Source organism: Triturus cristatus, chromosome 2_2, assembly GCF_964204655.1.
Source record: "Triturus cristatus chromosome 2_2, aTriCri1.1, whole genome shotgun sequence".
Classification (NCBI taxonomy): domain Eukaryota; kingdom Metazoa; phylum Chordata; class Amphibia; order Caudata; family Salamandridae; genus Triturus; species Triturus cristatus.
The window spans coordinates 353,203,974-353,223,724 of record NC_140582.1 but is presented as its reverse complement, the minus strand read 5'-3'; the positions used below and the strand labels follow the sequence as shown (position 1 = coordinate 353,223,724).

The following is a 19,751-nucleotide window of genomic DNA, read 5'->3' as shown; positions in this document are numbered from 1 at the left end:
CTGGAGGCAGAGTGCTTGGTAACATGTGAGATGGTGCTCTAGCATGAGCTGAGCCTGTCTGCAGCTTTCGGAACCATGTCCTTATAGCTGTTCTATGATATAGCCTACCATATACTCTTAAAGTGCCTTATAATCTTAGACGGTTATGGTAACTATGGTTTGGCTTTATCAAAGCATGTCGTGTAAGGTGTCTAACACTCGGGAATAATACCCCCATGCCATCTCTGGACATGAGAATATTATTCCCCCCTTCTAGAGGGAAAGACATGTTAAAATCATACTTCAACTGTTAGCCTCTGACCAAAGCCTCAGCATCACAAAATGGATGCTGCTGCCACGACACAAGTCTGACCTCCTGCTGCTGGGAGGGATCCCAGCCAGGGAGGCCTGGACAATAGGTTTCCTGCTTGGGGAGGTGCTAGCACCTCCCCAGACAGCCTTTAGTGTATTGGGGCAGGGTGGGCTGAAAGGAATGAGACATGCCTGGGGCACACAAGGTGTTCCTTGCATAGTCCAGTTCAAACCGGCGCTGGGGCACTCCAGCCCCAGCTCTGGCGCGAAACTGGACAAAGGGAAGTGGGTGTAACCACCCCCTCCCAGGTCCCACCCATAAGGCGTGACCTAGCAGGTATCCCAGCCCCCCAGATTAGTATAAGAGTGGGAGTTGGGCCTCAAGACTTTAGATTATCCTGAACCTGCAAAACTGAACAGAAACTCTGGACCTTCGACATTCGACGAAAGAAGAAGACTGAAGAATCTCCCTTGTAGCCAAGGAGTGGCTACCCTGTGCAAACAGGCACCATCAAGTGACTACCCTTTGCTTTGTGAAACGTTCGACGAGGAACCGACTGCAGAGCCCGACCAGAGCCTTGATTTCCAGACTTCTCCGACCCTCATCCACATCTGCAGCAGAGCTGAGATCCGTGGAGGCGACGAGCGACGTGGGACCGGCTACCTGGGAAAAGTGGCTAGTAACTTACAGCGCAGCTTCTGAGGTACCCTCGAGGTTGTGCACCGGGGATTGAGAAGCCCCAACCCCAAGCACCATCTGCACCGAAGACCAGCCCCCCACACTCCACGAGTCCTGCGTGGGGCCCTTCAGCATTTTCCTGCTTGCCGCGTCTGTCCGGTTGCTTGCCCGCTGGCTAGTGGCCTTTGTGACGACGCTCCCTAAAATCTTCTGCGCTGGTTTGGCTCCTCCAGACTGGCTCCCGCTTCTCTGCAAAGAAGAAGCACCCCAGACCTTCCTGGTCTGCACCAGAAGCAAGTCCCTTGTTCTTCGTGGGTTCCGCTTGCCAAGGCTTGGTGAGTCCTAGTCCAACTTCGACGCCGCCGACAGCAAGAGCCTTCGTGGGACAGCTCGCCTCCTGGTCCTGGTCGTCCTCGACGCTTCCTGGTCCTCCTGGCTCCAGCGACAAGCTTCACCTTCCCCTGCAACTCTTCACGACATCGCCTGGTTCCTTCCTGGTTCCACGTGGTCACTGGCTAGTGACCTTGACTCTGTCCCCTCTGCTTGCAGGTTTCTTCTCTTCTTGATCCCAGGCTTGGGATCCACCGGACACTCTCCCCTGACTGCCTGTCAGCATCTTTCTTCAGGCATCCATAGGAGTCGACGACGAAAACGACGCATCTTCACCCCTATGCACCCGCAGCCTGTGGGCTAGGTAACTTGGGTACTCCGGTGCTCATCAGGATAGTGACTATCCTAGTGTCTAGTTTTCAAGTCTCAACTTCCTAGCTACTCCGGAAGTGTCCTAAATCTATCTATTTCTAAACTGTAACATTGCTATTGACTTTTACGCATTACGCGTGAGTGTTTCCACTCTGCACACGAATCCCGTGGGCCTCCCACTCCCTAACTAACGCTAGTGTAGTGTTGCCCCAGCGATTCCCTAGGCCTAGGCCTATTCTATTTCCGTGACAGTGGTTCTTATACCACTTATTTAGTATATGGTTTGCGTGGCCCCTAGGGCCTAACTGTATTACTTACCTGTGTGACTTACTGTATGCATTAATAAGACTGTGTTGTACTTACCTCTAAACTCATAAAGAGTGCTGAGGGTTTGCTTAGAATAAATACACTTTATTTTATATATATATCTGTTGTGGTGTCCTTTCATTTGGTATTCAAGGGATTATATATGGTATCACAGCTGGCTTCACATGCCATTCAGAGTTTAGCCTAAGACTGCTCTTGTCCATGCTACCACTAGGATAGCTGGTCTATAAGGTTGACTTTACAACCAATCACCATAAGGGTATTTGGACTGATATAAGGTGTACACTATAACTAGTGACATCATACATCAGGCCAACTTCTCACAACGGCCTCTTTGGCCAAGAGGGCCGTAACTTCCTCCTGCAGAAGATTCAAGTGATCCTTCGATATACGGTGGCACTGCGGTGGCATGGCTGGAGGGGTAGTCTCGAAGGGGAGGGAGTAGCCCCTTCGGACGATTTGCAGTTCCCACCTGTCCGATGTGATGGCTCGCCAGTGGAGCAGGTGATGGCGAACTCTGTCGCCCACTGGCGTGGAATGGGCCTGAAAGATCGGACTAGGAGGGCTTTGAGGTGGATGCTGCCGGGGTGGATGTGGACTGACCGGCACGTTGTATCCCCCGAGAAAGACGTGGACCGCAGCCAGGCGTGGCACCGGAGCGCCACCGTGGTGGAAATCGCCCTACCCAGCGAGTCCGTGGTGTCTAGTCCACACCGTATGGTATGTCGTGCTGCATCTCACCCGTCAGCACGTGCCTGGGAGAGACGGGTCCGGGCCTCCTCCGGACACAGGATCAGCACGTCCTCCACCGTATCCCACAGAGAGTGGAAGAAACGGTCCAAGAGGCAAGCGGTGTTCAAAGACCGCAGGCCCAAACTCCGGGAAGAGAACAGCTTCTTTCCGAACTGTTCCAGCCTCTTGGATTCCCGATCCGGAGGAGCGGACGGAAAGGAGGATTGAGAAGTGGAGGCCTGGATAACCAGACTCTCGGGGGGGGGGGGGTGTTTGATGGGACGGGAAACTGGGGTCGCCAGGAGCAGGGTGGTGGCGCCGGGCCAAGTTCCGATCCACAGGAGGAACTGTGGAGGGATTGGACCAGGTGCCCTGCAGAACGTCTATGAGGGCCTCATTGAACTGCAGCAGAGGCTTTGTGGAGCTTGCTGACGGCTGAAGCACCTCTGTGAGGATGTTAGTCCTCACGGCCACAGCAGGCAACTCGAGCCCCAGGGCTTCGGCCGCCCTGCGCAGCACCACTGAGAAAGCTGCACCTTCCTCCGAGGCCACAGTCGGAGGAGAGATGAAACCAGCGTCCGGGGAGGTGTCCAGACCACTGGCATCCCCCAGTTCGTCTGCCCAGTCCTGTGACAGTTGGCCCCGTCTAGCCATAGGGTCCTCAGACCCCTTCCAGTCACCCCCGTCATCCGATTCCTGATAAACAGGAGGAATGATCGGAGCCGGGCGGTAGATGAAACGCTCATCCATCGGCGGCCCTGACAGGGGCTAAACCGGGGAACGGCGTCGTCCGGAGACGGCGCCGGAGGCGGAACTGGTGTCGGCGCCGGCGGAGGAGGCGTCGTGAGGTCGACCGGCGCCGGCAGAGATCCAGGCCTGGATCCCACGGGGACCTGCGGCGTCGGTACCGATGTCGTCGACTGCGCCGGGGCTGGAGCCGCCGGCACGCGAGGTCGCCCAGTCGAGCCCGCGGGGCCCGAAGGCGCGCCGGCAGGCGTCGACGGCAGAGCCAGGCCCCTCATGGCCGAGAGGAAGGCACTGACCTCTGCCGGAGTCGCGTCAGTCCCAGGGACCGGCGGGTATGGAGACGGACGCGGCTCCTGCGGCTCCGATGGAGACGCGGGGGTGGGACCACCCTGGCCCTCGGCCGAGTCGCGCTACCGGTGAGGGGAGTTCAAAGAGCGGTGTCGCCTCTTGGACTTCTTTGATCGCATCGACTTACCCGAAGACTTCGAGCCCGACGAGCGATGATGGTGGCTGCGGCTCCGCGACCGGTCCTTGGACCTCCACCAGGACCGTGAGCGGCGCGGAGCCGAGTGCCGAAGCTCAAGAAGCTTACGGGACCACTCCTGCCTAGCCTTCGAGGTCAAGGCCAGACAATCGGGGGCACGACTGTGCGTCGTGGTCGGCCCCCAGGCAGTAAAGGCACCGGCGATGGTGGTCCGTCACCGACATCAGCCGATGACAGGAGTCACAGGCTTTAAACCCAGGCATCCTACCGGCACCAGAGTCGAGTCGACAGAAGACCAATAAGAGTCAAAAAAGTTTAGTCAAAAATTGACTAAGGAGTAAGCTCTTCCCGGATCAGCGCTGTCTGGCGTGGAAAAAAGAAGAACTGATGTCAGCGCGCGAGGGCGGCGTCTAAGTACTCCGACGATGTCATTCCGGCGCACGACGCCAACGACGGACGCGGAGCCGGAGACGACGCCTAGCGATGCGCAAGGGGTATTGCTACAAAAAATCTTTCCGGATCCAGCCTGACGCCTGGGGATATTCTAAGGTGAGGAATTTAACTAACGTGTTTCTTTCAGATTCACTGTTTTTCTACCTTAGTCTGGCTGTGGCCCTGCTAATCAGGACCACAGCCTAGCTGCTTCCTCTCTGAAATGGTTTGCATGTATATTGGGTACATATCTAATTGGATTCTGGAGTGCCTTATAAGCCACTAGTATATAGTATACTATGTACCTAGGGCATAGGTACCTCAGAGGCCTACCAGGGCCTGAAGCATATATTATGCCACCCCTGGGAAGCACTCAAAATAGCACCACAAGTCTGCTACTGCAGCCTGGGTAAGGGTGTGCTTGCACCCCTTACAGTGGTATAGGCTACCTATATCACTACCATTGCACACACATATAAAACCTAGAAGTCACTCCTATGGCAGGCCTTAACAATCCTGAAGGCAGAGTGCTTGGTTTTTATGTGAGAGGGTGCCTCTGCATGAGCAGAGTCCCTCTGCAGTGTTCGGAGTATCTCCTCTGATGCTGCTTGTGGTGCAGCCTGACCATATACTCTTAAGTGCATTATAACCTCGCGGTAAATGCTAACTTTGGGATGGCTGCACGGAAACATGTCGTGTTGGGTGTCAAACGCTTTGGAATACTACCCCCCACTGACATTTCTGGCGGCGGGGGTAGCATTCCACCCTTCTAGAGGGAGAGATGTGTTCACACTGGTCTAAGTAGTAGAGCCCTGGCATCACAAAATGGATGCCTCTGCCACAGACACGGGTCTGGCCTCCTGCTGCTGACCGAAACTCCGGCAGGGGAGGCCTGGACAATAAGTTTCCTGTTCCAGGGAGGTGTGACCACCTCCCCAGACAGGCAGATGTGTATTGGGGCTGGGCGGGAACACTCTGGTGCTTTGAAGTCCTGCACTGGGGGCACACTTGGTGTCCCAGTGCATAGTTCAGTTCAAACGGTTGCAGGGGCTACCTGCCCCTGCTCTGGCGCGAAACTGGACAAAGGAAATGGGTGTAAGGATTAGTTACTTACCTGTAATCCTAGTTCTCATCCAGGGGTATACTCATCAAAGTCATAATCTATGAATAATCCCCGCCCATGTGCGGGATCCCGGAGCATATAGAAAATACATATATATACATATATATATATACATATGTGAAAACATATAAATGCAGCCTAATAATGTTCAAAACATGGCAATGCTGTAAATTACATATTTTTGCATAGTAGTGCCCCCGTAACCCGTAAGGAAAAAAGGAAGCATCAGGCAAATTATAACACAGCACTGCTTTATTGCCATAAAGCAACATGTAATTGTAGGCATTCGCCAGTAGGCAGCAGTAGAGTATCAAGAAACCAAGAAAACTGACACCCTGCCTTTAAGGCATTAGAGTAGGGGGACCGTGCCTTTAAGGCCTGCCTGTGACCCCCTGCTCCCATGATGCACTACAGGTGGCAGTTGGGCCAGTTCTTTTTGGCGGTGCCTCCGCACCAGAGTAGATCTGCCTTCCATACATTACTTATTTAAAGAGAAAACATTGCTCGTCCGGGGAGGTGGGTGGGTCGCTTATGACTTTGATGAGTATACCCCTGGATGAGAACTAGGATTACAGGTAAGTAACTAATCCTTCTCATCCAGGGGATACTCATCAATAGTCATAATCTATGAATAGAGTAGCAAGCCCATACCCAAAGTCTCACGGACGAGCAAAAAACAGTTAAAAAACAAACAGCAAAACACATTTTGCATTTACAGTTATGCAAACAGGTTCCTCAGAGAAGCCTGCCCCACCTGGGCGTCGGCCTGCGCGTCTGAATCTAGGCAGTAATGGCGCGTAAAAGTATGGACTGAGCGCCATGTAGCCGCTTTACAGATCTCAGATATGGGAACGTTGCGAAGGAGTGCTACAGTAGAAGCTTTCCCTCGAGTAGAGTGTGCTCTAGGTTTACCCTGTAGAACTTTGTGGGACAGTTGGTAAGCCAAAGCTATACAAGAGACAATCCATCTAGAGATAGACCTCTTGGCCGCAGCCAGCCCGGTATTAGTGGGCCCATAGTTAACAAAGAGCCTGTCTGACTTTCTAAGAGTAAGGGTCTTAGCTAGATAGAATTTCAAAACCAAGAGAGTGTAGAGCTCTCTCCGGGGGAGTGGTCGGCTGAGGAAAGAAGGTGGGCAACGTGATCACCTGATTAATATGGAAGTCCGAAACCACCTTGGGCAGGAAGCTCGGATGAGTACGGAGCACCACCCTATTAGCATGAAACACAGTGTAAGGTTCCTTGCAGCAAAGGGCCTGAATTTCACTAACCCTACGGGCCGAAGTGATGGCTACTAAGAAGGCAGCCTTCCAGGTCAAATGTTGCAAGGAGGCCTTATGAATCGGCTCAAAAGGAGCTCCCATCAGCTTAGAGAGAACGATGTTAAGTTCCCAGGAAGGGGAAGGAGACCTCACAGGTGGGTAAACTTTCTTAAGCCCTTCTAAGAAATCCTTTACCACTGGCATCTGAAAGAATGAGGTCTGGGTAGGAGACTTCCTATAGGCTGTAATAGCAGCTAAGTGTACTCTGATGGACGAGTACTTTAACCCAGACTTCGCCAAGTACAGTAAGTAGGGGAGAATAACCTGTTCTTGACCCCGGATCGGATCAAGGGCGTTATCTCTACACCAGAAGCAGAATCTTTTCCATTTAAAGCCATACGACTTCCTCGTGGAGGGCCTCTTTGCCTCCCGAAGAATGCTCATACAGTCCGGTGGAAGATCTAAATGTCCGTACTGGATGAATTCAGGAGCCATGCCGTCAAGAGGAGGGAGGGGAGATTGGGGTGGAACACTCTCCCCTTGTCCTTGGTCAGCAAGTTCGGCAGGCATGGCAACCTCCTCTGTGGTACCTCCGACAGCTGGAGTAGATCTGGGTACCACCACTGCCGGGGCCACTCCGGTGCTATTAGGATCATCCGAGTTCTGGCCCTGTAGAACTTCTGAATCACAGCCGGGATGAGAGGGAGAGGATGAAAAGCGTAAAGCAATGTCCTCGACCAGCTGATCAAAAGCGCGTTCCCCTGCGACCCTCGTTGAGGGAACCTGGAGGCGAAGACGGGGCATTTCTTGTTGTCCGCGTCTGCGAACAGATCGATGTCCGGTATGCCCCACAAGCGGAAGATGTCTTGAGCGACGTCTTCGTTGAGCACCCAGTCGTGCGCTTCGACGAAGTCTCTGCTGAGGCCGTCCGCCTGCACGTTCAGGGTCCCTGGCAGGTGAACAGCGACGATAGTCAGGTTTCTCGCCAGAAGCCATTTCCAGATTGACTGGGCCTCCAGAGACAGGACCCGTGATCTGGTCCCTCCTTGCTTGTTCAGATAGAACATAGTTGTGGTGTTGTCCGTCTGAACCTGAACATAGTCGGTCTGCAGGGATGGGTACAGGGACTTGAGAGCGAGATGGACTGCTCGGAGCTCCAAGAAGTTGATGTGATAGCTCTGTTCGGTAGCGGACCAGAGACCTTGTACTTGAAGCCGGCCCATATGAGCCCCCCAGCCCTGCATGGAGGCGTCTGTGACCACGGTCTGTGTCGGAGGCGCCTGATGGAAAGGGACGCCGTGAAGCAGATGGGAGCGCTTCATCCACCACCGGATGGAATCTTTGGCAGCTTGATGAAGGGTAATGTGATCTTCCCAGCGGTCGGACCTCTGCGACCACTGATCCTCTAGGTCTTGTTGCAGAGGTCGCATGTGCAGACGTGCGTTGGGCACGATGTAGATGCACGAGGCCATGGATCCCAGGAGAGATGACACTTGTCTGGCTGTGGGATATTCCGCGCTGAGAAGCGTGCGGCTTTTTTGCAGCATGGAGGATAACCTCTCCTCCGAAGGACACACGCTTGCGCTTGAGGAGTCTAAAGAGGCGCCCAGGTAGTGGATCCGCTGAGTTGGATTGAGGATCGACTTCCTGTAGTTGACCTGAAGGCCCAACGAGTGTAGAAGGTTTAGGCAGAACGAGAGATGACTCTGGAGTCGAGCCGGAGTGGAACTTTTTAAGAGCCAGTCGTCTAGATAGGGATAGACGAATATCTTCCGTTTGCGGAGAAATGCAGCCACCACCGCCATGCACTTTGAGAATGTTCGTGGCGCGGACTTGAGGCCGAATGGCAGGACCTTGTATTGATAATGTTGGCGAAAGATGCAAAATCTGAGAAACTTCCGATGTTTCACTGAGACAGGAATGTGGAAGTATGCATCCTGTAAGTCAATGGCACACATCCAGTCCCCCTGGTGTAGATGTGGGAAGATCTGGTGCAGTGCTAGCATCCTGAATTTTTCTCTTTTGAGAAATATGTTGAGTAGGCGGAGATCGAGGATGGGTCTGTAGTCTCCGATCGCTCCTCTTTTCTGAACAAGGAAATACCGGGAATACACTCCCTGATTTCTCTGCCTGTTTGGAACTTCCTCTATGGCGTTTTTGGAGAGGAGAGTGGCAACTTCGTCCTTTAAAAGCTTGTTTTGGCTGGTAGGGAGTGGCTGTTTCCGTGGGGGTACCTGCGGAGGGGGAGATTTGAACCTCAGCAAGTAGCCACACTCTACAATACTCAGCACCCATCTGTCGTTTGTAATTGCATTCCACTCTGCCAGGTGAGCGGTGATACTTCCTCCTACCGGAGTGGCGAACGAGCGCGGAGGAAGTAAGTTTTCACTGTTTGGGAGGTTGCTTGTTAGAGGACTGCTGCTGTTTAGCATTTCCTCTTCCTCTGCCCCGGCCCCTTTGCTGGAACTGGGACCTCTGTTGGTTTTGAGAGGACCATTGGGGCGTTTGAACGCGCTGGTGAAAAGCACGTTTGTCGCCCTGGCGAAAGCGCTTGCGGAACTCTGCGTTTTTCCAGCCCCACAGCCTTTACGGTGTCCAATTCCGTTTTCATCTTGCTCATTTGGTCGTCCGCATGAGCTCCAAATAGCGATGATCCATTAAACGGCAGGTTAAGAATTCTTTTCTGCGCATCTGGTTTGAGGCCCGTTAATCTGAGCCAGGCCGAACGGCGGGAGCAGATGCCATGGGAGTAGCCATGCGCGGCTAGGTCTGATGCATCCGCCGCTGCGCTTATTACTTGGTTGGCCACCAGTCCGCCTTCATGGAGGATCTCCGTGAAGTCCTGCCTGTCCTCCCTAGGCAATTTCTCCACGAATCTGGCCAGGGAATCCCATAGGGAACGATCATACCTCCCCAGCAGGGCTGAAGCGCTAGCGACCTTCATGTGCGAGGCAGAGGTGTTGCACATTCTCCTGCCGTAGGAGTCCATCAACTTGCTGTCCTTCTCAGGGGGGACAGAAGCAGATACTGAGGCTGAGTGAGACTTCATGGCCGCCGCCACTATCACCGAATCCGCTGGCGGGTCCGCCCTCAAGAATAAAGGGTCCTCGGTCGGAGCCTTGTACTTCTTTGCTATTCTCGAGGGGACCGAGCCCGCTGTAGCCGGTGTAAGGAACATGGCCATCGCTGGTTCTAACAATCCTGGCACCAACGGGAGCAGAGGTCTGGGAGCTGACCGATGGTGTAAAGTGTCAAAGATCACAGAAGTGGGTGCCTGAGGGACGTGCAGTGCGATGTTCAACTTCTGCGCCCCTCTACCCAGGACGTCCGAGAAAGTTATAATGTCATCCATCGGAGACACTCGCGATGGAGGCGTGGATGAAAAAGTAGGAGAGTAGTTCCGGACTGAGGATCTTGTGGATGAAGTCCCAGTGGACGACCTGGTGCGTCGCCTCTTGTGGGAGCGTTCGCTATGGTGAGCCCTTGATCCTGATCTGCGCTTGGACGGAGATCTTGGACGTTTTGGCGCGGTGCGACGGTCCCTGGAACGAGACCGGCGTGGTGAAATTGGCCTTGGATCCCTCGGAGGCGATTTACTCCTGCGCGGTGGGGAATACATGCGGGAGTAGTCCGATCCCGGACTCCGACATGCGCCAGCGCCCACATCTCGTAACCAGCGCGGTGACAGTCCAAACCGCTCTGGAGCCTCGGGTGATGCTTCCGGAGATATTTGCACGACGTGCAGTCCCGGAGATGATGACTGTTCTCCTGGGGACCTCTCCGAGGGCGGTCCAGTTTTCGCCCTCGACGTCGAATCCCTTGACGTCGACGACGTCTGCGTCACCATCGGCAAGTGTGAGGTATGCCGTTCTGGTCTCGACGCCGATCGCGGAGACCTCAACGTCGATCTCCTCTTCTCTGGCACCTGACGTCGGCTAGATGACCTCGACGTCGGCCGTGTCTTCGACGTCGACCTCTCTCAACGTCGACTGGGCGACTTAGACGTCGACCTCTCCTGCCGTCGACCAAGCGACTTCGACCTCTCTCGACGTCGACTGGGCGACTTCGCCGTCGACCTCTCTCGACGTCGACTGGGCGACTTCGCCATCGACCTCTCTCGACGTCGACTGGGCGACTTCGACGTCGACCTCTCTCGACGTCGATGTGGTGGTCTTGACGTCGATCTTCCTCTCGACGTCGACCTTCTATGTCGCCGAGTGGGGGTAACCATCGATGGCGACCGGCCCACTCGCGGCGGAATGTACGTCGCCGCATCTCTCGACGTCGACCCCCTCGAGGGTGGCGGAGAGTGTCTCGACGTCGACGGAAGCCTCGACGTCGACGGAGACAGTCCAGATGTCACCAGACTAGCAGCCTTCAAGCCCGAAAGGCCGCCTCTCGACGCCGACTTACTTTTGCGCGGCGGAGACTCTTGATGGTGGGATGAATCCCTCGAAGCCGAAGTTCTCTGCCTTTTCGCCGGCATCCTCGACGTCGACGGCGAACCTCTTGGACTCCTGGTCTTCTTGGAGCCCGGGGAGCTGGTATGTCGCCGTTTCTGTACTTGCGTAGCTGAAGAAGGTGGTCTTGATGAGGAATGCTCGCCTTCACGACGGCTTCGTTCCTTCTCCAGTCTTGCATGCAGTTTAATGCGCTCTCTGTCCCTCAGAGTGCGCTTAGAGAACGTCTGACACTGGTCAGGATCGTGTTTTGATGGTAAACACACAATACACACCGAGTGTGGATCCGCCAGTGCCATTTTATTGCCACAAGAAGGGCATTTCCTAAATAAAGGAGACATTCTGACTGGAAAAAATTGGAAAATTCACTGGAAACCAGCAGAATTAGCCCTTAAAAGCCAGAAAACTTCGAAGCTGTAATTAAAAATTTCAGTCAAAAAACTGAAGAGCTCAAGCTCCAGGATCCTCACAGAAGGAGCCGGAAAAAAGAACTGGCCCAACTGCCACCTGTAGTGCATCATGGGAGCAGGGGGTCACAGGCAGGCCTTAAAGGCACGGTCCCCCTACTCTAATGCCTTAAAGGCAGGGTGTCAGTTTTCTTGGTTTCTTGATACTCTACTGCAGCCTACTGGCGAATGCCTACAATTACATGTTGCTTTATGGCAATAAAGCAGTGCGGTGTTATAATTTGCCTGATGCTTCCTTTTTTCCTTACGGGTTACGGGGGCACTACTATGCAAAAATATGTAATTTACAGCATTGCCATGTTTTGAACATTATTAGGCTGCATTTATATGTTTTCACATATGTATATATATATGTATATATATGTATTTTCTATATGCTCCGGGATCCCGCACATGGGCGGGGATTATTCATAGATTATGACTTTGATGAGTATCCCCTGGATGAGAACAACCCCTCTTTCCAAACCCTCCAATAGGTGGGTCCCTAGAGTATGTCCAACCCTAAAACTTAGTATAAGTATGGGAACCCAGTCCTTGTGACTTTAGATTACCCTGGACGAAACTCTGCAATATATATCCTGGACCTTTGACTTTCTATCCTGACTAGAAGACTGAAGAAATCTCCCTTGGGGTCAAGAAGTGACTCCCCTGCTTGGCAGGCACCAAAAAAGCAACTGTCCGGTCTGCAATTCCGAAGGTCCCGTTGGACGCCGAAGTCTCTGCATCACCAGAGGTGGATTTCCTGACTTACCCAAGGCTACCCTCAGTCCACAGCAAAGCTGAGGCCCGTGGCTATCGTGGGTGACGAGGAACCGTGACCCCAGGGCACCGCGTACTATTGCTGGTACATCGACTTCTTGTGTTTCACTGAAGTTCTGCTTTGGGCTCCGAGAAGCTACAGCCTTGAGCACTGACTTCACCGAAGATCTCTGGCCTCCACCCCACGAGTGACCTGTGGGCCAGTTTCCAGTGCCAACTGCTCGAGGCTCCTTCGCGATCGCTAGCCCGTTGGCTAGTGAGTCCCCACGAAGGTAACTCCTCTTCTGCTTGGGCTTTCCTGGTTGCTCCAGACGTGCCCTGCCTTACCCTCGCTGGGTGAGTCCCACAGACCTTGCTGGTCTGCACCGACGTCCTCCTTCTCTTTCCACGAGACTTGCCGTTGCCAAGGCTTGTTGGGTCCAATCTGGTCGCCGACACCGCAGCACTCGACAGACTTCGTGGGACATCTCGAATCCAGCTTGTGGACTTCGTCGATGCCTCCTGGACCTCGTGGCTGAAGAGTCAAGGCACCCATCAACTCACCTGAAGCACCCGACATCTGTGGGCATTGGTCCATCCTGCCCTCGGTCACTGGCTAGTGACCCAGACTCTGCCCCCTCTGCTTTCAGGTTTCTTACATCCTAGATCCAGGCTTGGATCTCTGCAGACACTTCTCCTCTTCACGGCAGCAGCACTTCTTCGCCAGCTTCTATTGAAATCGATGACGCGACCCGACACCAAAAGAAACCTATGCACCCGGCTTACCTGGGTGCGGTAACACGAGTACTCCGGTGCCCCCGTGGGTGCTAGCCCTGGAGGTGCTTAAGTCCAAAAGGGTTTGGTCCTGATTCGATTCTAGGTTTCCCTAATCTTTAAATTTCTAACTGCAACATTGCCCATAGAAGCTAACGGAACCCGCGGCTGTGTTCACACACTGCACACGGCCCCCGTGGGTCCCTTGTGTCACTACCTTGGGTGGTTCCTTGCGGTCCCAGCGATTCTACAGGCTCTAGGCCTTGTGTCTAGTTCAGTCGTGGTTCTTATACCACTTTTTTGGTATATGGTTTGGGGCCCAATCGTGTATTTGTGCTAATATTGTTGATAACTCACTTGTAACCTAAGTACTTCGAACTCCAGTCTCATAAAGAGACTAGAGGGGTGTGTTTGATCTTAAATACATACATTTTAAATATATACCTGGTGTGGTTGTCCTTTCATTTGATCATTCAAAAGGTTATAGACTGGTAAAACAAGCTGCTTTACATTCCTTCAAGACTTAGTCTGAAGGCTGCTCTCCATAGCTACCACTAGGATAGCTTTCAATAAAGGTTGCCTTTAACCAATTCACCATAAGGGATTGTTTGGACTGATACAAGGTGCCCACTAGAACTAGTGGACAACATATATCAGGCCAACTTCTCACAGCAGTACCCTTGCGTGTCGGTAGGTGGCGTCGACCCTGCGTTAGTCGTTGGCATCGTCGGGATGACGTTGCGGTATCTACTTAGACGCAGCCCCTGCACGCTGACCTCAGTTATTTCCACAACATTCCACGCCAGAAGCGCAGAGCCATGCAAGCCACTGACCACTGGTGCACAAAACTAGGGCCCTGAAAGGGAGTCCCTTACGCTAGAAGTCAGTTTTCAGAGAGGGGAGAATGGGTGGGGCGGTAAGGAATTTATAACTAATATATGTCTCTTACAGATATATCATTACCGAAGGTAAGTAACTTGATCATCTGAAAGAGACTATTAGTTATAGATTCCTTGGAAAAGAGCCTAAATACCCTGGACTGTTTCCCGGGAAAAGGTATGAAAGCAAACCATGTCCAGAAGGGCTCCAATGAGGGGAGTGTCTGAGAAGAAGTCACGATAGTGAACTCCACAGAAGGTGGTTCACCATAGTCTGGCAGTGGGTTGATTACTGCCTGGGGCAACCCCACGTTTGAAAGCCAGTTGTAGAGGCAGGGGAAGACTAGCACCCCTGCCCTCCGAAGGTGAGCTGCTACCACGTAATGACTTTTGTGAACAGCAGAGGGGTGCTTGTAAGACCAAAGGGACACAGCAAACTGAAAATGTTCCTCTCCCACCACGAACCGCAAGTAGCGCCGAGGGCTTGTAAGATAGAAATATGGAAAAAAAGCGTCCTGCAGGCCTAACGCTACCATCAAGTCTCCAGGGTCGAGAACAAACAAGACCTGGGTCAGGATTAGCATCTTGAATTTCACCTTCCAGAGGACGGCATCGAGAGGGCACAGGTCTACAATAGGGTGAAGACCTCTATCCTACTTTGGCACCAGAAAGTAGCTGGAATAATAACCACCCCAGACTTCTAACTCCCTGTCGACACCTCCTTTGGACAAAAATGCTTACACTTCCTGCTGCCAAATGGAGAAATGGTGCTTCATCAGTCGCCGAGGGAACGGTTGAAAGTGCGGCAGAGTAGAGAAAGGCCAACGCGTATCCCTTGTGCACAAACTGTAGAAGGCACCTGTCCAATGTGGTCGCTCGTCACGCCAGTAAGAATCCGTGTATTCTGCTTCCCATCAGGTGACTGTGTCCCTGCGAGGGCACACTAAAGAGGTTTAGGCTGGGTGGCACATTGACCTTGGCCTTGAGGGTGGTGGGCACTGCGACATCTACTACGAAACTGCTGGGTTGCTTGTAGGCGGTGGATGGGTTGGCGATAAGGGACACCTCAGCAATAAACACAAAAGAAGTGGTGGAACTGTTGTAGTTGGTGAGGCAAGGCTCAGCGTGAGAGCGGTACAGCCCTGCTCTCCTTAAAGCACTCGAGTGTAATTAGCTTTTATCCCCAAACAGGAAAGTCCCAAAGGGCATGTCCATGAAGGAGGGCTGGACATCGCCTGAAAAACGCATGGTGGTAAATGGCAACGCTAGTGCCTAGGCCCTGTCGATGGAATCGGTGATGTATAAGCCACAACGAATTGTGAACTTGGCTGAATCGCAACCATCTTGGATCGGCTGAAAAAGTACAGGGCGAGGGTCTTTGGGCACATAAGGGCAGACTTGTGCCACCAAATCCCAAATGACGTGTGAGTATTGTCCCAACAAACATTAACAGTGTAGAGGGCCAAGGTGGTAGAAGAAAAGACAAGTTTGCTGAATGTTTCCACTCAGCTGGAGTGGTGGGAAATGTGTTGAGATTAGAGCAACTGGTGGAAACTTGCACCTCTAGGCTTTCCGGTGAGGGGTGCTGTGAAAGAAAACCTGGGCCGGTTGAATCAGGGTGACAAACTCTGGCAATTTGTCTATTGGAGGCGGGGGGCAGATGGCCCATGCCTCCAATAATGTATTGGTTAGCACCTCCTGAAAGGCAATAAGGGGCTCAGAAGATGGTTGCCCTGTTTGGAGGACCGTTGTTAAGACATTTTTTTCTACCTCCAACTCAAGTAATGATAATTTTCAATTTGTCAGTTTCAAAGAAGGAATGGAAAGAATGTTGTATAGGCTGCTGTATGTCAAGCAGGGGAAGCTGCTTCCTCGGGCGGATTTTGGCGTGACGTCGGCTGAGGTCGGACCGGCGTGAGAAAGGACAATCAGGATTACTTCAGATGGCGAAGTTGTCATTGATATGCCCAGGGCAGGTTGTGGCGTCAGTCAGAATCGAAATAAGAGCCAGAGACAAGTTAAGAGTGAAGGGTTCAGCTGGTGCAGAGGGCAAATCTGCAGGTGGTATCCCAAGTGTAAGGAGTCTTGGCTCCTTGGGGCCCCAAGACATGCCAGGGGGAGTCTGCAGGGATATAAAGAGCTGGTGCATGGCTGTGTGGAATTCTTCAATCTGATGAAGCGTTGCTAAAGGCCCTGGAAACTCCGATTCTGCTGAAATCCGCTTCGGATTTAGCTCAGAAATCGGTCGACTTTGGGAGCGAGAATGAGAAGGGTGGCACCATTCCATTGCCTGTGTAGGTGAATGCGAATGCGAATGCCAGTGGTGTGAGGAATTGGATCCCGCTCCAACTTCTTGTTTTTTACGCTTACCTGAGGACAGGGAGAATGACGAAGGCCAACCTCTGGAGTAGCTCTGACGAGACTGGGAACGGGACCAAGAGCGAAGTTTGGATGCGAGGTGAGAGTTGGAACAGTCCTGTCACAAAAACGTCTTATGCTTGGCGAAGTAGAGTTTCGCTGTGTATTTCCTGATGAACTTCAGGTTTATCGACACATAGCCTCCACAGGCCTTGGAGTCATGGCTCGACCCCAGGCACACCTGATGAGGATCTGTTACAGACAATTGCTTGGGACAATCCCTACAGGGCTTAAAACCTATCATAGCACAAAGTAGAAATTTAGTTGACAATTCGAGGCAAATAGCTCCGATGGATGAGAGGGAGCTCCAGATATGTGCCTGGAGTCACAGAAAGAAAGAAACTGATGTCAGTGCGCAGGAGTGATGCCTATATATGCCCCACAAGCCACTTGCGGGGAGGAGCTACTTCAATGCGGATCTGCAAGGTGCCACCTTATGACATGCAGAGTACAGTTGAAATGTTTAGTCTGAAGCCTGGGAATATTCAAAAGGTGAGAAATGTGTGGTTAGAAGTGTATATTAGAAGTCATGATCACTAACTAGACACAGCAAAAACACATGAGAACCAAATCAATACAAAGTAAACCAAAAGAGTGTCTTGAATTAGAAGGGCACACTTATTTATATACCCAAGGAGTTATCACAATATACAACATGAAAAAGATTTGAAGAAAAACCAGCAAAGGCCATAAACAAGTCTGTGGGGAACAGATAAATGGGATCTACGGAGTTTACTGCTGCAAAAACCAAACCAAAAAAAAATAGGTTTCACCTTTAGTTCTTCTTGTGTGATATGCAATTTACTAAAAAGCCTTTGGTTTTCTTCCACTGCAATATGGCCACCACCACCAAGAGCATCACTCTGTAATATTTTCAGCAGTTCTGTATTATTCTCTTTTTTTTCTTGAAGCAACTCATTACATAACTTTGAATAGTCCTTAGCTTTTATTGTCTTAAACTTTCCAAATGTCTGTAAAAGAAAAACAAACGCGATGGTTTTAAACACAATTCAATAACCATAAATGTTCAAATCACGGCTTTCTAATAATGGTGAGGCAAACAAACCATGATCATTTTGGGTGCCTTTATGAAGTACAGAAATAACTAAAACAAACTTCATTGAGAAGGTCTAATAAACGCAAAACGTTGGTTATCTTGTCCTGCAGATATAAAAGTAATGAAAATGAACTCGCTACCACAGTAAACGTACTCCTGATATGTTCCTTACTCAAAGAGATAGGGAAACCCTAAGGGTTTATAAAGGAACCCTCACCCACCAACACTAGTTGGTGGCATGCTTCATCACAGGGAGTTACAGCGGAGTGGGTTTGTGTTTGGGAAACTCAAGTGAGAAAAGTTAATTTAAAATTGTCTCAAGGTCGCCAGCCATTTAAGGTATGCTTTAATAAAGGTAACCATGGGCAAGTTTAAAAAACCATGGTGGATGTTCTATAAGCCGTAAATGGTCTTGCACATCCTTAATCTTGGTGTACGTTTCAGCCATTTCAAATAAGTGCCTACTGAGTCAGTATGGCTTTCGTCAGGAATGGTGCCGGATGCTCTACGCCGTGCGGTGCAACTATAACTGATCGCAACTTATGATACACCATACCACGTCTTGTGAATTTTCTGTTGTAGATACAAAATGAGAGACATCATGATTACATGGAAGCAGTAGATAACATGGAACATAGGCATTGCCCATGCAACGCTTATAAGCCATGCAGTATATCCTACACAAGCTGGCACCTCCATCTCACATTAGGAGATACCCAGTGAACATCTAGAAGTGTATTCGAAGTGAAAATATATTTATGTGGAATTTCTTTACAACACGATCGCTCCGAGGGAGCAGACCCTGTAGTCACACTCTATGGGATCACACAGTTAGATGCCATCCTTAGTTCTCTGGGTACCAATAAGGCTGCCCAAACCTCCCCCAACTTACTTCATCAAGTTGTCTCACCCTCTGTGAACATCATGCCCTCCTTGTGAGCTCCGCATCTTACCTACACAGCCGCCACTCCTGACTAAATGTACGAGTTACTTACCTTCGGTAACGATGTATCTGGTAGAGACGATTCTAACCGCACATTCCTTCACATAGAATTATCCACAGACGTGAGACTTTTCTGCCACAGAATCCCTGCGCGCCGGGGGCGGGGCGACATCACGCGACTCCGCCCAGGCGTCGTCCACATACGTAACGTCAGCGAGGTCACATAAGACCCGACCCGGTGCGCCTACGTCAGTTTTCTTTGGAGAACTTTTCGCACCACAACGCGGAACCACCAGTTAAAAAACTGTGGAAGCATGGGAACAGTGTGTGAAGAGCAGAAAAATTGGAAAGAAACGGTGACTAACACCACCACCAGAGTAGTGCCAACACCGCAGAACCCAAGGGCAGGGAAAGAAGAAAGAAGAAGAGCAAGCAGAAACCTGCGCAGTCACCCTGCCAGCACATAGACAACCTCCCATCCCTGTGCATTGGAGGCACGAACATGCGTAAAAGTCATGGCACATGTAGGAAACCCACCCCCCTATCCTGAGAAAGGAATGGGACCAGTCCCAAGACAGACAGGGACAACAAACCTCCAAGCCACCCCAACCTAGAGGGCAACCACCCACAAGGCTAGATGACCCTTAAGCAGAGGATAGCAATGGAAGGGAGGGGGGGGGGGAGGGAGGACAGGGATAGAAAGCAATCCCCCCAATCTGGAGTGTGTAGGAGAGTAGGGTCTGCTTTCTATGTTCACCCCCACTTTTTGCTTTTGCTTTACTGGTTTTCGACTTAGATGTGGCTGTGGGCCTGCTAATCAGACCCACAGCCCTGCTGTTCTCTCTCTAAATTAATACTATGTACTTTAGGTGCATAACCCATTTGGATAGGATCACCTTATTGGCCCCTGTACAGTGTACCCTAGGTACCCAGGGCATAGGTGTACCCTAGGCCTACCAGGGGCTGCAGCATGTATTATGCCACCCCTGGCCTGGCCTTCCATTTTGACACAACTGGCTGATCACTCAGCTGGGGCAAGGTCGTGTAATCACCCCTTGCTTAGGTGTAGTATTCCTATACCTAACTTACATATAGACACATGTGTACCTATCAGTCACTCCTATGGCAGGCCTTAACAATCCTGGAGGCAGAGTGCTTGGTAACATGTGAGATGGTGCTCTAGCATGAGCTGAGCCTGTCTGCAGCTTTCGGAACCAAGTCCTTATAGCTGTTCTAT

General features: G+C 51.6%; 1 protein-coding gene across 2 annotated transcripts in view; it reads right to left on the bottom strand.

The window, feature by feature from the left end:
* Positions 1-19,751, bottom strand: part of CENPE (centromere protein E) — a 1,911,253-nt gene that overhangs the window by 366,924 nt on the left and 1,524,578 nt on the right. For both annotated transcript variants that reach the window (XM_085641421.1, XM_085641422.1), the window contains one exon: positions 17,288-17,485. In XM_085641421.1, the coding sequence (XP_085497547.1) occupies positions 17,288-17,485 (198 nt within the window). The remainder of the gene's footprint in view (positions 1-17,287; positions 17,486-19,751) is intronic.